Source organism: Linepithema humile, chromosome 1 (genome assembly GCF_040581485.1).
Source record: "Linepithema humile isolate Giens D197 chromosome 1, Lhum_UNIL_v1.0, whole genome shotgun sequence".
NCBI classification, from domain to species: Eukaryota; Metazoa; Arthropoda; class Insecta; order Hymenoptera; family Formicidae; genus Linepithema; species Linepithema humile.
The window spans coordinates 22,771,327-22,787,398 of NC_090128.1; the positions used below are offsets into that span (position 1 = coordinate 22,771,327).

Sequence of the window (16,072 nt, forward strand, 5' to 3'; positions counted from 1 at the left end):
TATGCATAACTGTTAAATACAATGAGATAAATATTTATAGGGAACTTATGAGTATGGTGGTCAGCTGGTGAATGGCGCGCGCGTACTGAGATTATCTTGCAGAATATCTTTAGAGTGCAACGCCAGTCTTTTTTCAAGATTGCGACAAGCCTGGCGGCAGTTTCGATCTGTTAGTCAGGAACAACTAACAAGATTGCGAGTATGCGCTGTCTTCCACAGAAACGTCGAAGATGTACGAATGTAAACTAATACATACGAAATCGATATATGAATTTGAATATTAGCTTGGACATTTACTATTTAAAAAGAAATTTATTATTTTGCGTATCATGTAATTATCTATTTTTTACACTTTCCATTGATTTCTTTAAAGCACTGTACCAGATTACAAAACCTGGTTGAAACTGTGACGGCTCTACATCATGTCGCAAAAGACGAAGACTTAACGAAATCACGTATCAAGGCAGATATAAGAGATATCCTTGACAATCGAGAGAAACTTTTATTGGAAGTTGGTCGGATGGTGAGATTGGGCCGCCTTCTCAAGACGAGATTGAAGGAACCTCTTTGTCATCAACAGTAAGCACAACAAATATTTGTTCGTTATTTTAAAGAAAAAATATTTTTATAAAAAAATATATATAAAATGGAATATAGAAAAATTAATTTTTGCTAGAGGTAAATAAATAAAGTCGCGATTATTTTTCAACATCGGATTATCGTATTTGCTGCAGCAGTACTATTTTTCAATCAATTTTTGTTGTAAAAAAAAGTATCTTTCCTTATATATTCAACATATATTACTTAACTAGCGAGAGTGGTAATACGACTGGTCAAACGCCTACGTGTTTAACAGTGTGTCAGTCCATGGCCGGCTCTCGTCGAGATAGCTCCTGTAATCTAGAACCGGTGCATGTAAGATAAGTGATATTTCATAAACGCCCTCGTTCGATTACGCTTACTCGCGCATTACTTCCTTATTTTCATATTTTTACTTTTATTGCAGTTTTATCGGCTTGGTATTTAGCTCAATTCATAGTGGCTGTTATGTGGATCACATGTCGCTAATTGAACAGGCAAATATTTACAAAACCTTGTTTTACTAAAAATATCACTTGGCGATTTCCAAGCTTACACTTCGTGACAAAGTTGTCTTTCAAACTTGTTGATTCTAATTTCTCGCGCCGAATAGACACATTATCGCGGATTATTGCAATTTTCATGGATATCGAAACATCGCTCCACAATTCGTTGGCTTCGTTCCACGGCCGTGCCGTAACTTAAAACTCGGCTGGTAGCAGGAATCTCGCCTCGATAATATTTCGACGAACTGGTTTGCATCGTGAAGAATCGCGCATCGTGTTGCGTCATAAAAATTATTTCTGGCATATTTATCACAGGAATAAAAAAAAAAAACAAACTTATAAGACATTGAGATTGTTATTTTTTAAATATTTTCGAATAAAAAAACAATTAAAAATTTTTTTTATTTTTTAGATTTAGAAGGCAATCGATAGCGGTGCGCTTTCGTAGAATGTGTATGATCTGCTAAATTAGAACTTTGCCCCAAATTGCAGAGTCCATATGGCGACTGTACTGTCAATGCACTGTCAATTGTCAATTGCATAATCTACTCTAATGTTACCTTAACAATACTGAGCATTAGTGTGGCATTTTTTTATTGAGCATGTTTCTAAATCACGTTTAATTGTTAGAAAGAAGTAGAATAAATATTCTGAAACTAACACATGTGTTAGAGAAAATTATTTATGTATTTTTTGCACTGTCATGGAGTTATTATAAGAGTAACGCCGAAAGAGAGTAGTGTTAACGTGTGAAGCTTGTGGAACTCACTGAAACTCTCTGTAGACGTTATTCAGCGATCGAAGGTTTTTAGTCCAGAAAACATCTATTTATAGAATATGAAATGACCAACAAATTCGCTCTCTAGAATGTCCGAAGCCGAAGATGCTTCGATCCTCGGCAGTAATCTGACAGCAGTGGAAGCTATCTCGGCGAAATTGGCGGAAGTTACGCGTCTTGCGGAAAAGCTGGATGCAAGACTATGCGAAGCTGGAGCTCGAACTCGACCAGTGTCTATTCCTACCGCGGTGACGTCCTCCTCTTCGTCCTTGCTCTCGATATCTGCCATGTCGTCGTCAAACACGCCCACCCGTACAATTTCTACTGCGACTGCACCGGCGTCGGATGTGACAGTCGCGTCTGTAATTGCTCAAATGCATCCAGTGTCTTCGGAAACAACCAGTGCGTCTGCCACAACTAGTGTTGATAAGTCCATTATTGCTACAGCTGAAACACCTGACGAAAGTTCGCTCCACATCCGTTCACATTCCATGGAGGATGTTGAAAGATTAAATAAAGATGCCAAGGTACATTAATACGTTTCAATATTAATTGACAGACGTTACTTGAAAATATTTTGAAATATTATTAACGTACGTATTTTTATTTTTATAGGAACTTACCGAAAATGCTCGTAGCGAAAGTGCAGCAGAAGAATACAATGTAGAGGGTTATATAACTGCGACTGAGTGTTCAACTACTCCACCTCTGCGTTCCAGGAGCGAATCTTTCGTTACAATGCCGGAATGCGAAGATTTTTCTACCGCGACACCTGTGACGTCTTCGTGTTCTGATTCCACTTGGTACTCATACATCATTTTTGACCTGTGATCAAATAAGATCGAAACGTTCATATTTCATCGACATTTTTCATCAGTTCTGAATATTCTAATATTTTTAGGTTGGCTACCGAAACGTCTAAATTAATAACTACAACTACACCTCATATTTCTACCCCGAGCAACGAAAATCCGCTGAAATTTGCTGAAACAACAGCCAGTACTATTTCTACCGTCAACGAAATAAAACCAACGACGCGAATTGAAAGGATGGACAAAATCACTGACGTATGTAATATTTAATTTGATTAGAGAACGGAATATTATTTTTCAAAATTATCACAGTTTTAGCAGTTTTCAAGTTGCAAAATTCAGACAATTAAAATAACTTCCAAAACCGATATTTTTTAAATATTTATCTTTGCGGATTGCAGAATTTATTTATTCTTTACGTATAACAAATTATGTAACTTTTTATGCAGGAGCGATCAGGCAGAATTGTAAAAGAAGTTACGGAAACGACTGTTTTACGCGTGTCACACGATATTCGATTAGATGTAGCCTCTTACAAGTGCGTGTCAAATACCGTGCAAGATCATCGGCAACATGTCGATGTGAAAGATATTCAAAATATGGAGCGTGTGTTATTAGAGGAATCTCGTGACGAAACGAATGGCGTTCATCATGATCTTGATCTATCAATCTCCAGTCAGTACTTTATCTTAATGACTTATTAACTTAATTGCAATCTACTATTTTATTATTAATTTTTTAATAGAAGAATCTGAAAAATATATCGATAAATCTGCAAAAACAGTTCAGCCGGATGAAAATGTCACAACGAAACTCACGAAGATCCGAGAACACACGTTGAATGAAACCTCGCGTTCTGACTTGAAAGAATATGAGGACGTGTCGATGTCCTCGCAAGATTTTTTACGACGTCACGAGGATAGTGGTATTGAAATGTCGCCAATAAAGAAAGATGACAATTTGGAAGGCGAGGATTTTCTCGAGAGAGCGAGGAAGGTGAGTCTGATCGAGAGTTTTTTTGATGATTGACAGAGAAAGTTCGCTGGCAAACGTAATTACGGTCACGAAACCGCGGATTTAATCAATTTCTTTGAGTTTTACGTAAGCACAAGAACTGCTTGGTCATTAACTTTAAAACTTATTGCATTTTAATACAAACTAACTATGTAGAATGTGCGCGAATAACTTGCATTTTTCTAAATGATTTTAAGCTTTGTATTTTTATCATATTAAATACAACTACCTAATTAATTCTAACATCCCATAATTATTTGCAGCTTTAATGAAGACGAATTTTACATACGAAATCTGACAAATGTGTCTTATCGACATAGGCCTAACGATTCTGCTCAGCCATAGAAAAAAAAAAAAACATTTGAGGACCAGTTTACGTTGCGAATATTTGTTATGTTGCAACGGTAGGATTAAAAGAACAGCTAATTGTTAATTGCGCATTTGTTATGTTTTTGCCGTCTGTATTCTAATCGCAAATCAAAGTTTTATTTAATACGTTCTTGTTCTGGTGTGTATCGCATGACTTGTTATTTTTATAAATAAATAATATTAAACAAAAATTGTTAATTTTTGCGAGATACCCGTTTGAAAGATACCGGGTGAGCATACGCGCGACGACCTTCTTTCGCTTTATGATCGCTCCACTTTCGTTCGAGTCTGCTGCACGGCGCAGCTCCGCTCTGTAGATCATGCTCGATGAGCGCGACGAAGGTGAGCGGGAGGCGGCCGGCCGGAGGCTAAACCGGAGACCGGAGGCCGTACCGCGCCATGCCGGTTCAGTCTTGGTTCGGCTGGTTACTGCAACCGATCGGCTGGTGACGTGATACACCCGTGACATGTGTCACGCGAGTGTTGCTGCCCGTTGTTGTCGTTATTATTGCAATTAATTAACGCCGCCCGAACGCAAATCGATTTTAGGTGATTGCCATACCGTGCCAAGTAAAAACCACACTACGAGAACGGAGCAAATAGTTTTGTTTTAAAAAATCATACTTAAAAAATCGTAACTTGGTGCATTGCATTAAAAATATCCTTTGCAAATGTCACTGCCAAAAATTATGCATTTTCAACATGTTGAAAGAAAAAAATGGAAAAAAATGAAACAAGAAAGTTTTTCTTTCAATTTAATTTGTCACAGTTAAGCTGTAAATTGATTTAAATTATAATTATGTATTAGGGCCACAAATATTGGATATTAATATTGATCGAACAGCTTTGTTAATAAAAGTTAAATTGAGTAATTTTCTGATATAATAGAGGAATCACAATCTTACTCAACAAAAAAAAAACGATAAAAATGTTCTTTCAAAACATACAAAATTTTTTTATAGCTTTGACTGGTCTTTTCACCGGATTATCTCCGGTCGTGATTTTCATCGTGATGTACTTGTCGTCGAAAGAACGCTACCAGTCAGTCCGGTTTTATTCTACCATTTGTTCGTCCCTATAGATGACGTCATCGTATAAAGATATCTGTATAAGTATAAACATAACGTGAATGTAGATATTTTGGTACGCAAGCATATATTTTATAGGTCGTAATTTTAAAAAATTGTTTGGTCGTAAATTAAAAAAATTGTTTAATGATATTGTTCTTGTTGCGTGCAACAGAAATATTCCACTTCCATTTTTTATATTAAGAAATTGTTATAAATTGAGCAAAAGCCGTGCGTTAAAAAGATGCCGCTTAGTCGTAGGAAAGGTTTTGAGGAAGATTTTATCGTCTGACAGACATAATCGTTCTTCCTCGTATGTTCGTCGGAATTTTCGTACCAGCGTCTTTGGCAAAATGCCAAGGATAACGTCAATCAAAGAAGACAACTGCGCCAACTGGAGAATATAATTTTTTACCTGTAAAATCTTTGAGAATATCGATGAGCAAGATATTTATTGTGTCGCGTTTTAAATCGATATACGTCATTATGATATATTTAGCTCCCGGCATTGAAATCACCCGCCGGTCGAAAGGAATGACATCATAATGTCACATAACATTGTCTTAACTTTTTAGCAACTCGCCTCTCAACTATATTGCATAATTTATATTGCATAATTTATAGAATATCACAGTGCACAGTGAGTATATAATTTGACCACGCTAATCATATCGCAAATATAATTGGCAATCGCCCAATCGACTAACGTTCAGAAACATTTGGCACTCGCGCGAAAGAGAAAATTAATGATGATGGTGGACGGTCCTGACTCGATGGAGGCACACACGCTTCCCGAAGGATCTGGTGAGATGAATTCGGGAATGGTGATGCAGAGAGCCGAAGATACGCCGCAACAAATCATCACTCCGACTACCACTATAAGCACCATAGCTGTGCAAAGCGGAGATACGCGTGTAGTAATCGCTCTACTTCAAGTAAGAAACATCATGCTTTTCCGCGATTTAACGCAGATAATTTTTATTTATTTTATAAAAAAAGATTTGAACAATTAACAATTCCTTAAAATGTTGAACATTAAATGTTTCATCAAAATTGTTAAACTGTTTCATTTAAATAGTTCTCGATAAAGGATAATCTTGCGCTGCGATCTCGCGTATATAACACTATGGTGTAGATATTTCGGGATTCAGTTGCTTCGGTCTATAGCTATTTCCGAGTCCTCTCGAAACCGTAAGCGTTTTAGGTATCCGCTGAGCAAAACGAGTCTCCCGAAACTCCACGAAGGATAAATTTAACCGCTAGGTACAGTAACTCCCATTACATGCCACCATGACGAGATACACCCATCTCACATCGTTACGTTGAATTCCGAAGTACTTTAAAATCACAATCGTACAGGCAATGTAAATTGCATTTCATACGTCCTGCAGCTAATTGCTAGTTGAAAATCTTTATTGCTTCAATTATTTTGCGGGGAGAGAAAAGCGGCGATATGAAATATTTTGTACGATTCAACGAAAATTATTTATGTACGTAAGCCTTTCTCCCAATCTATAATTTGAACTGTAATTTCTGCAAGAGCCGATGAATTCGATAAATAGACTGAGTAATCGGTTAGCTCGTATCGAATCAAGAGAGATCTCTCTCGCGGCAAAGATCCGTACACTCTCGTATAATCTAACAAACCGGTATTATGCGAGACGGCTCGGGGCGGCCCGGGGCCCAACCCGGCCCGGCTCCGTGGCGGAGAGGCGCAGACGATTCTTCCTTTTACCGCACCTTTGCCTATATCGTACCTACGATCTAACGACACTGACTTCTACACCCGAGAAAAGAGAAAAAGATAAGTGGGGGACTCCAGACACGTGAGATTTCTTCGACACGGTTAGATACCTACTAAATCGCGGACGTGTGAATTTTCTAAGCGCTCTTTCATTAGCAACGCTCCTTTAACAATCCTTTTTATTAATCAGACTGATCAGGAAATTAAATAAGCAGCACGATTAATTTGATTACTAATAGTCGTTTCTTTTTCTGAATTCTATTAAGGTGCCGTTTTTTACTTGACCGAGCTGCCTAGCTCGATTTCACGCGAATATGGCCATATTTGGTCACATCGCAGTTATTTCATTGCGCGCTAATTTTTTTCTCGCGTGTACACGTTTTATGGAATCGCGTACAATTTTATCCGTCGGTCGCGCTTTCACTCTGACTGCACCACAAATTGCATTGTACAATTTTATTATGATTTCGCATATTTTTAGCAAATACATCAAGAATTCAATAATTGTGTTTCTCGCAATGAGTTTAAAATATCGAAAGCTATCTTAGCCTTTAAGCCTTTAAGAATAATTATAACAAAACGCTGTATCTTTGCATGCATATTAAAAAAAAAATGATTTTATTACTGACATATGGCGATACGAGACGAGAGAACTGGTCAATCCAAACCTGGATATTCGGCAGTCTGCCAAAGATGAAAATGGAAACATATCTTGCCCCTTTCTGCGGCCCAACTTCGTTTAAACTCACGAGGTCGATGAACTGGAGGTCGATCCCTGTCTCCACTGTCTCTCTTCTCATTTCTTTTTTTCCCCATCTTCTTTTTAATAATGCTAAACAGAGAAAAATTTCGGTTACTTCTAAAGCTGATCTACAAAATTATATGGAAATCGCTGTTAGAGATGATCGAAAAATTTATTGGAAAAGAGAAATAATTTCTTACATGTTTACGTGTGTGGCTTTATTATAATATATTTTGCGATCGTCTTTATTTTTTGTCATAATGTATTATAATAAAATATTAAATACCATTTTTTACTGTCATAAAAATAGCGACTTTACAGACCGAGCAGTATCTAATCATACTCAGTTTTATTATGCTAATTATTTATGTTATTGGAAGGTTTCCAGTTTCGTTACCACATTGTTCCATTATCGTTTGTCCAGAGCGGCGAATGGCTAAAGCTGAAAATACTCGAGCTACAACCAGAACTAACGAAACTTGGTGCTTCCGTAAAAGAAGCGACGGAACTCTCGAATGCGCACGATCAAGTACTACTTCGATTACAGGTGAAATTAAACGTACTAAACTCCAAACTAAACAAATTACATATAAAAGTAATATTAAATATGATAAATTAGATCGTTTGGAGTTTTTATTAATTAGAATTTTGACGTAATCACGTAGAATAAGCAAAGTCCGGTGGAGGAATTATTACGGCAAGCCGATCAATTAATTGCGACCCAGAGACCTAGAGCGGAAGTATACACGGCCATGGCAGAGACGTTGGGCCAGGCTTGGCGCGATGTGAACCAACTTTTGGAACGTCGTAAAGAGATACTCGATTCCAACGTATTGTTCCAATGGTAAAGTGTAACTTAATATGCGATTCGCACTTTACATCGATCGCTTGACAAAATCCATTTCTTTTGTAGTCGAGCGACAGAGTGCAAAGAGAATATGGAGGCGTTGGAAATGGCGTGTAACGACACATTACTGCCGATCGAGATCGAAGCAGTGAGAAGCTTTCTAACGAAGATCCAGGATCTACGCAAAGATATGTTAGAAGCGCTGATGGGTGCATTGCAGGAAGGCAAGGCGTTGCTGGACAAACTCAAGGAATTAGCAAACGAGGGCACTTTAGACTCTAGGCCAGACAACGTCAAAGATGAGGCTAAGCACGGTGCGTTATATGTTCATTCAATATTTGTGAATAATTATTTGCTTATCAATCAGTTGGCTCGCCGTCATAAGTCCAAGATTTCTGATGTGGGAATATTTTATTAGCTGTGTTACGAGTCGAAAGATGGCTGGAGGAACTTCACGACAGAAGACGGCTCATCGAGGCGTCTTTCCGTAGTCGGAAAACTCAGTTGGAGCAATGTCTCGCTCTCGCACTGCTCGCGACTGATCTTCGTGATCTCGAAGAAATTCTCAACGACAGGATGGCTGCGTTAACCGCCAGTTGCGATCAATTGGGAGATTCTACATCTAGCGTGGAATTGCTTCTCTTTGAATTAAAGAAATTGCAAGCCGAAGCAAAGGTGCCTAGTCAGTTAAATATCGTCAAAAATAATCGGATAATGTTTCATCAATGTTCCATTTCATATATAATTTTGATAATATTTTTATATATTTATATTATTATATATAATTTATATATATAATTTATATATAATTTATATAATTTATATATAATTATTTCAATGCTCTTTAGGAGTTTCAAGACAGAGCCATTAAGATAACTAAATCGACCGAACGATTAGTGTCATCGGGACACTTTGCTGGCGAACAAGCGACCGAACAGGCGTACGCGATTCTTAGCGTCGCCGCCGATTACATCAACGACTTGGATCAGTATAATGCGCTATTAAACAGAGCAATGATCTTTTTCGATTCTGCACGATCGGTGAGTGTTTTGAAATTTTTTCACTCACTAATTGATTAATTAAGTTCAGAGCAAATTATAATTTTATTCGATCGCATTTATCGATTCAAACTTAATTAATATTATGCAATGTGCGTAGGCTATCACAAAATTGGACCAGTTAGAAATTCAATTAATGACAACGGATCATCCTCTTTATTCCGCGCGGCTCGCACGTTTTCACGCGCAAACTGTGACTACAATAGAAGACGTAATTTCAAAACCTTTGTCGGAAGGATACGCATTATTGGACGCCACGGGAAGAGGAGCGCCTGGTGCCGAGGTCAGATCAATCGATTAATTCCGCTAATTAAACGTTGCATATTAATTATCACGCCTTAAGTCAAGCCGTCAGTGAGTGGCTTGTCTTTGTTCTTATAAGACAACCGCGTCGTAAATAACTCGTATCTGAATTTTATTATACATATTATTGTGAGTACGCAAGTTTCTTATTTGCTATTATTTTATTTAAAAACAAGATAAAACGCAATAAAACTTAAGTGACATAATAACAAATGTATATATTATGTTTAGGGTGTAAAAAATACTGTCGAAGAACTGGAAAATCGCAAGATTCGTTTGACAGAACGGTGTACGGCTCACAAAGAGGAAAGTCTGGAAATTTCGAGGATGCTTACCACATTTTTGGATAAGCACGACGCTTTACGAGCTTGGTTGACTAGCGTCGCCGAGGCCTTTCTTCAAGGACATCAGGACATGGGCAGCGATTTGGCAATGGCATGCGATTTCCGTCGAGTACATTGTCAACTGCTGACCGACCTGGAAAATAAAAGTGAAGAGGTGGATCATTTAGAATTGGAAATTCTTCCCATCATAGAACGCCTGGATGAAACACAAAAATACGAATTGCGATCAAAAATAAAAGATCTTGAGGACGAGTGGACGAAAACGAAGATCGCGTTGGTAAAAAGAATCGAATTAGGCACGATTTATATACAGTTTCACGAAATTGTCGAAGAATTTACTAATGAAATCGATTCTATCGATAACGAATTGAAAAAATGTGAGGATGCGTTAGATGAGGCCAGAATCGACGAGCTGGAAAGAAGATGGAAGTCTCTTGAACCTTTTTACAAAAAACTCGATAATTGTGCTAAAGCGTTCCTCGATGAAACAAGCAATGTAAGTATTTCATAAAGAGAGCATTCGTAAATTAAAAAAAAAATTTAACATTATGAAAAGGAATTTAAAAATATATAAAATTATATCTACATTCTTTTTTCGCAGGTTGATGATCCTTATCTCGATATATCGCGAGCTTGCTTGTGTGTTCAAACTCTTTTAGAGAAGTTTGCCAATCGACAATTGATTGTGACAGAATCATGGGAAAAGTGGCAGACTACTGTCGAAATTACAAGACAGAGGCGAATTGAGTGCGAGCGGAAAATTGAAGAAAGCACGAAGGTAGGTCTCTGAAAATTTCATGTTTTCTTTTCACAATGATTTCTATCTTAAGTTTAAATTTTCTTAGATTTGTTTGCATCGCATCAGTTTTCAACTCATTTTGCATTTAAAATGAAATAAGCGCAACAAAGGAAATTTACATATATTAGAAAAAGATTTTTTCCATTGCAGACATTAGCGTGGACTTCGAAATTTGAGACAACGCTGTATCCAGTGATAACAGTTCGATCCTCTAAAATAATCGATATTCTGGATAATTTGAAAGATGTAAAACCACGGGTTCTACCTGAATTAAACAGCGCTCGTCAAGAATTGGACACTAGAATCAAAAACATTCAAGTGTTTGTCGAAAAAGGTAATTAAAAGACATTTATGTGTTGCATGTTTTATTAAGTAAAACATATTTAATTAGAAAATGATTAAATCAGGTGAAGCTAAAACAACTGAGCAGATCTCAAGAAGACTTGTACAAATGTACGAAAAAATAAATACAGTTGCCAAAGATTACGAAACACTATTGGAATCTTTAATCTCCTTCTTTAAAAATCTCGAAGAGGTAAGATAGATTTTTGAATGTTTTAAACATTATAAAACTCATACATAACCATCTGAAATATGCAAACCATTTTTTGTATTTTTTCAGATTGAACATAAAATTGATCAAGCAAAGCAAGAAGCCACACGTGTGTCAGGTTTTTCAAAGTCAACTGCCGTAGATGGCGCATTAAACGAACTCGAGATATTGAAAACATTTATTGCGGAATCTTTGCTACGAGTACGAACGAAATCTGAAGAAATAATCGACAACATTAGAATGCAGGAGCCTCCAGAACCAGCGACGCAAGACATCGAGAAACTGAAACGTGCCATCGACTCCGTGGTTATTGAGTTTGAATCATTCCAAAGACAAACATCCGATTATCTCGAGAAACATCGACGACTTTGCATCTTTAAAGAGGACATCGAGAAAATCAACTCGGATCTACACGATTTAAACGAACAGTTAAAAAATATAGATGGAAGAATCGGTGACAATTTATCGACATCAAAAGCGACATTGGCTGCTTTTGAACAATTTGAACAAACTATAACGGTAATAACGTAAAGATAATTTTTTAAGCCAAAAAACTTTTTTATTATTAACTTATATCTTTGTTATTAGATCCTGGAGGAAAGAATTGAGACGTTTGTGAGAAAGACTGAAGAGACGATTGTTCCGTTAACACCACAAATAACGGACGAGATTTTATCTCTGCGAAACAGATGGGATCATCTGAGGAAACGCGTGCGAGATACCAAAAAACGAATGAATTTAAGTATCGAGTATTTCACGCTCTTGGAGGAAGCCAAACAGTGGTTTAGAGAAGGCAGTAAACTTTTGGTGATTGTCGCGCGTAAAGCTACAACTGTGAAATTGCCTGAAGAAGCCACCGAATTACTGCAAGAAATTAATGCTTATATCAAACCGGGTGAAGAGCAGCAGGAAAAGAGAATTGAACAGCTGAAGCAATTATCGACGATAGTTTTCGGTAAGCGACATCACATTTATGGAAAAGAATGTATCAGGTGAAAAAATAAATAAATAATTTATTTGTTTGCAACATGACACAGGTACAGATAGACTTCCGCAATTCAACGAAGTGGTGGTAGAAAATCGGCAAATGCTAGATTCCTTCGAAGTCGTTTCTTCTGAATTGCGCACCCTGAGCCAGAATTTGCAGAATGCCGAGGATCTTCGGGAAAGACTGCGAATTGAGAAGTTAGAAGCTGACAAGAAACTGGAAGCTGCTAAAATAGAAATGGCCGCGGCGGAAGCTGCCAGAGTGGAAGCGGAAAATGCGAGGAAACTTGCGGAACAGCTCGCGGCCGAGACCTTGGACAAGGCTGCAATTGAGGCGAAAAAGTTGAAAGAGGAGGAGGCGCGAAAAATCGTCCCTCCTGTTTCTCACTCCGTCTCTGCCCAGACTGATGAGACCGTAGTAGAAGAAACGATTACTTCCGCCGTGACGACGAAAGAGATTCACATCCTTCAGAAGGTACTGTCAATAGTGTACTAATTATCATTAATTTTGCAATCGTAATTTATGCCCGTTACATTCACAGATGGAAGTCGAGAAAAATGTTCCAGTGATTCAAAAAGAGGCTAGTCCACCAAGAAAACTTGTATCCGAGGAAATACACGATGAATCCTATGTTGAAAACGTGCAAACAGAAAAAATTGTATCATTGGCTCCAAAATTCATAATTCCTTTAAGCGACGCGACGGTTCAAGAAGGCAAAGAATTCAATTTCGAATGCCGTTTAATCGGCCAGCCGACGCCAGAAGTAGTCTGGTACAAAGATGGAATATCGATTTTGAACAATCCCGATTATTTAACGACTTACGTAAACGACGTTTGTACTTTGAAAATAGAAGAGACATTCGCTGAAGACTCCGCCAAGTATACTTGCCGCGCGTTTAATATTGTTGACTCTGCCGAAACATCAGCCACTCTCACTGTCAAAGGTAACTCAATTTGCTACTACCTTGCACACTTGTTTTATTAAGAAAGAATCTGTAAAATAATATAATTAATCGCATCTTTACAATTTTTAACGCAGAAACTATCTTGGAGGAACAACCCAGCGCTCCCGTTTTCGTGAAAGAGTTGCAGGCTTCCACCGTGAGGGAAGGATCCTCACATAAATTAGAGTGTACTGTTGAAGGAAATCCTCTTCCAACGGTGCAGTGGTACAAAAACGATACAAACATCGACAATTCTCCGGACTATGCTATCACTTTTAACAATGGGGAAGCTATTCTAAAGTTTGATGAAGTCTTTTTGGAAGACAAAGCTTTATATACCTGTAAAGCAACGAATCAATGGGGACAATCGTCTACTACTGCTTCTCTCGATGTGCAACGTAAGGCTATTTCTAATGATACGATGAAAAATCGTGCGTTTCTTTTTTTATTCACGTAAATATCGATTTTAGCCGCGCAAATTACTACAAAGAAACCATATTTTGTGGTGCCGTTGTCAAATGCGATGGCCAGAGCGGGCCAAAAAGTAAAACTAGAATGCGAAGCTAGCGGAGATCCAGTTCCTGAATTAATCTGGTCTCACGATGGAAAGCCGATTGAGGAAACTAAATATCATAAGGTAAAAAAACATATAATTATTGTAATACGTTTAATAAAATATGTTAACATTTAATATCTTTTCAGATTCAAACGGATGGTGCTCGAACAAGCTTGATTATTACGGAAGCTTTTCCGAAGGACGCCGGATGTTATACAGTAATCGCCAAAAACAAAGTCGGAGAGACTACTGTATCTTGCACCGTTTCAGTGAAAGGACGCTTGCTTCACGAAACCAGCGAATCCGATTTGGTTGTTTGCAGCGACACGGAACCAGTAGTTCCGAAATTTCATTTATCTTTGCGGGATCTTAAAATACAAGAAGGACAATCAGCTAGACTAGATTGCGTGATTGTAGGTCAGCCTGAACCGGAGGTAAATTCGTTCACTTGCTAAATTCCGTAATTCTGCAATTCTTTTTAATTAATTTTTTTCTTCTTTAGGTGATTTGGTATCACGACGAGCAGCCCGTGAAAGAATCGTCAGACTTCCAGCTACTTTTCCAAGGTGATAGATGTTCACTAGTTATTCACGAAGCTTTCCTGGATGATGCTGGCACATATAAAGTAGTTGCCATTAATTCTGGCGGCGAAGCTTCTAGTCAATGTACATTAACAGTTATGCGTATGTATAAATCATTCTTATTTCTTTAATAAGCAGTGAAAAATTAAATATGTTATATTTGTATAATATCTTTCGTTATTTGCAGCGGCATCTACCATCCCGGATGTAATCGATCGAAAGAAGGAAGACGAAACTCTCGTTAGTGGTTCAGCACCGAAATTCGTTAGACTTCCGACGGATCTGCTTGTGGCTGAGGGTGAAGATGCGATCTTCGAGTGTGCCGTAACTGGAGAACCGAAACCTGATTTGAAATGGTACTCGGACGACGGCGAAGTCATTCATAACGAGAGAATTTTAGTAAGTGCATTATTATTATTATTATAAGTATAAATCGCATACTGCTTCATTTAATGCTTAATGTAAAATTAATATTTTATAACTACCACAGATCAAAGAACGAGAGGATGGAACAAGATTCTTGAAAATTTTATCCGCGATACCGGAAGATAAGGGCAATTACGTAGCAAAAGCTATAAACGTGCATGGTGAAGCGAAAGCTTTTGCGAGATTAGTTGTGAGATCGCTTGGTGATTTTAAAAGAAATGAAGAATTTGTTCAGATGGAAGAAAAATTAATCCCACCAACGTTCAAAGAAGTATTTGAGGATAGAAGAATACCCGAAGGAATTTCGACAAAATTCGAATGCATCGTCACTGGTAAACCTTCTCCCAAGGTAAATTCTTTTTCAAAAATTATACTTTTCTTTTATTTAAGAAAGACGGAAAACTTCGCTTTTAATTTAAAAATTACAAATTTATAAATATAGGGATAATATTCGTACATTTACAATTTTTTGACAAATAATTTTATCAGTATTATTGTATAGAAAAGAAAAGTACTGAAGAATTGAATATTGAGGATTATTTGCAATGTTTCGCAAAAGATAATTTTTACTTCTATATCGATAATTTTAATTAATAAGATACATAATTAAAGTTTGGCGTAAGTATAAAATTATAGAGAAGCCATTCTAATAGAATAAAATATTGTGTAATGAATGTAAACGACAAGATTGCTCGTAATTCCCCGGTTTGAAATTCCACGCTTTGAAATTTGCGTGGGCCACGTAAACAACGTGTAGATGAGAAGTTGGCCGGCCTGTCAGAACAGGGTAAGAGTAATTTCGTACCCGACGAGTTATATTTAAACACGAACAATATACCTCATGTGAAAAGCCACGGTTGCAGTCGCGCCGCGGAGCATAAGGTGGAATTTTCGACGCGGTGCAAGACGCCGCGGTCTTGTCACACAGGTACAATCGTTACTACGCTTATCGTTTTCTTATCGAAATTGTAAATTATCGAATACAGTGGAAGTCATACGTAATTGTCCTTGATGCGCATGTGTTTTGTCTTCTTCGATTACGGCAAATTTTATTAACGAAAT

At 37.5% G+C, this 16,072-nt stretch overlaps 1 protein-coding gene across 7 annotated transcripts in view; it reads left to right on the top strand.

The window, feature by feature from the left end:
* Positions 1 to 16,072, top strand: part of zormin — a 31,805-nt gene that overhangs the window by 3,279 nt on the left and 12,454 nt on the right. For 3 of the 7 annotated variants that reach the window (XM_067354405.1, XM_067354400.1, XM_067354389.1), the window contains exons 12-38: positions 41 to 232; positions 374 to 579; positions 1,952 to 2,390; positions 2,479 to 2,666; positions 2,765 to 2,930; positions 3,125 to 3,350; positions 3,421 to 3,671; positions 8,036 to 8,158; positions 8,277 to 8,455; positions 8,525 to 8,772; positions 8,877 to 9,133; positions 9,307 to 9,498; positions 9,617 to 9,799; positions 10,051 to 10,659; positions 10,765 to 10,941; positions 11,113 to 11,296; positions 11,370 to 11,497; positions 11,585 to 12,034; positions 12,104 to 12,470; positions 12,553 to 12,977; positions 13,045 to 13,447; positions 13,543 to 13,845; positions 13,918 to 14,084; positions 14,150 to 14,437; positions 14,506 to 14,686; positions 14,772 to 14,983; positions 15,075 to 15,359. In XM_067354405.1, coding sequence (XP_067210506.1) covers positions 41 to 232; positions 374 to 579; positions 1,952 to 2,390; positions 2,479 to 2,666; positions 2,765 to 2,930; positions 3,125 to 3,350; positions 3,421 to 3,671; positions 8,036 to 8,158; positions 8,277 to 8,455; positions 8,525 to 8,772; positions 8,877 to 9,133; positions 9,307 to 9,498; positions 9,617 to 9,799; positions 10,051 to 10,659; positions 10,765 to 10,941; positions 11,113 to 11,296; positions 11,370 to 11,497; positions 11,585 to 12,034; positions 12,104 to 12,470; positions 12,553 to 12,977; positions 13,045 to 13,447; positions 13,543 to 13,845; positions 13,918 to 14,084; positions 14,150 to 14,437; positions 14,506 to 14,686; positions 14,772 to 14,983; positions 15,075 to 15,359 — 7,029 coding nt within the window. Of the gene's footprint in view, positions 1 to 40; positions 233 to 373; positions 580 to 822; positions 916 to 1,006; positions 1,077 to 1,951; positions 2,391 to 2,478; positions 2,667 to 2,764; positions 2,931 to 3,124; positions 3,351 to 3,420; positions 3,672 to 8,035; positions 8,159 to 8,276; positions 8,456 to 8,524; positions 8,773 to 8,876; positions 9,134 to 9,306; positions 9,499 to 9,616; positions 9,800 to 10,050; positions 10,660 to 10,764; positions 10,942 to 11,112; positions 11,297 to 11,369; positions 11,498 to 11,584; positions 12,035 to 12,103; positions 12,471 to 12,552; positions 12,978 to 13,044; positions 13,448 to 13,542; positions 13,846 to 13,917; positions 14,085 to 14,149; positions 14,438 to 14,505; positions 14,687 to 14,771; positions 14,984 to 15,074; positions 15,360 to 16,072 lie in introns of those variants that run through there. The other 4 variants (XM_067354393.1, XM_067354396.1, XM_067354409.1 and 1 more) reach the window with 4 other exon arrangements.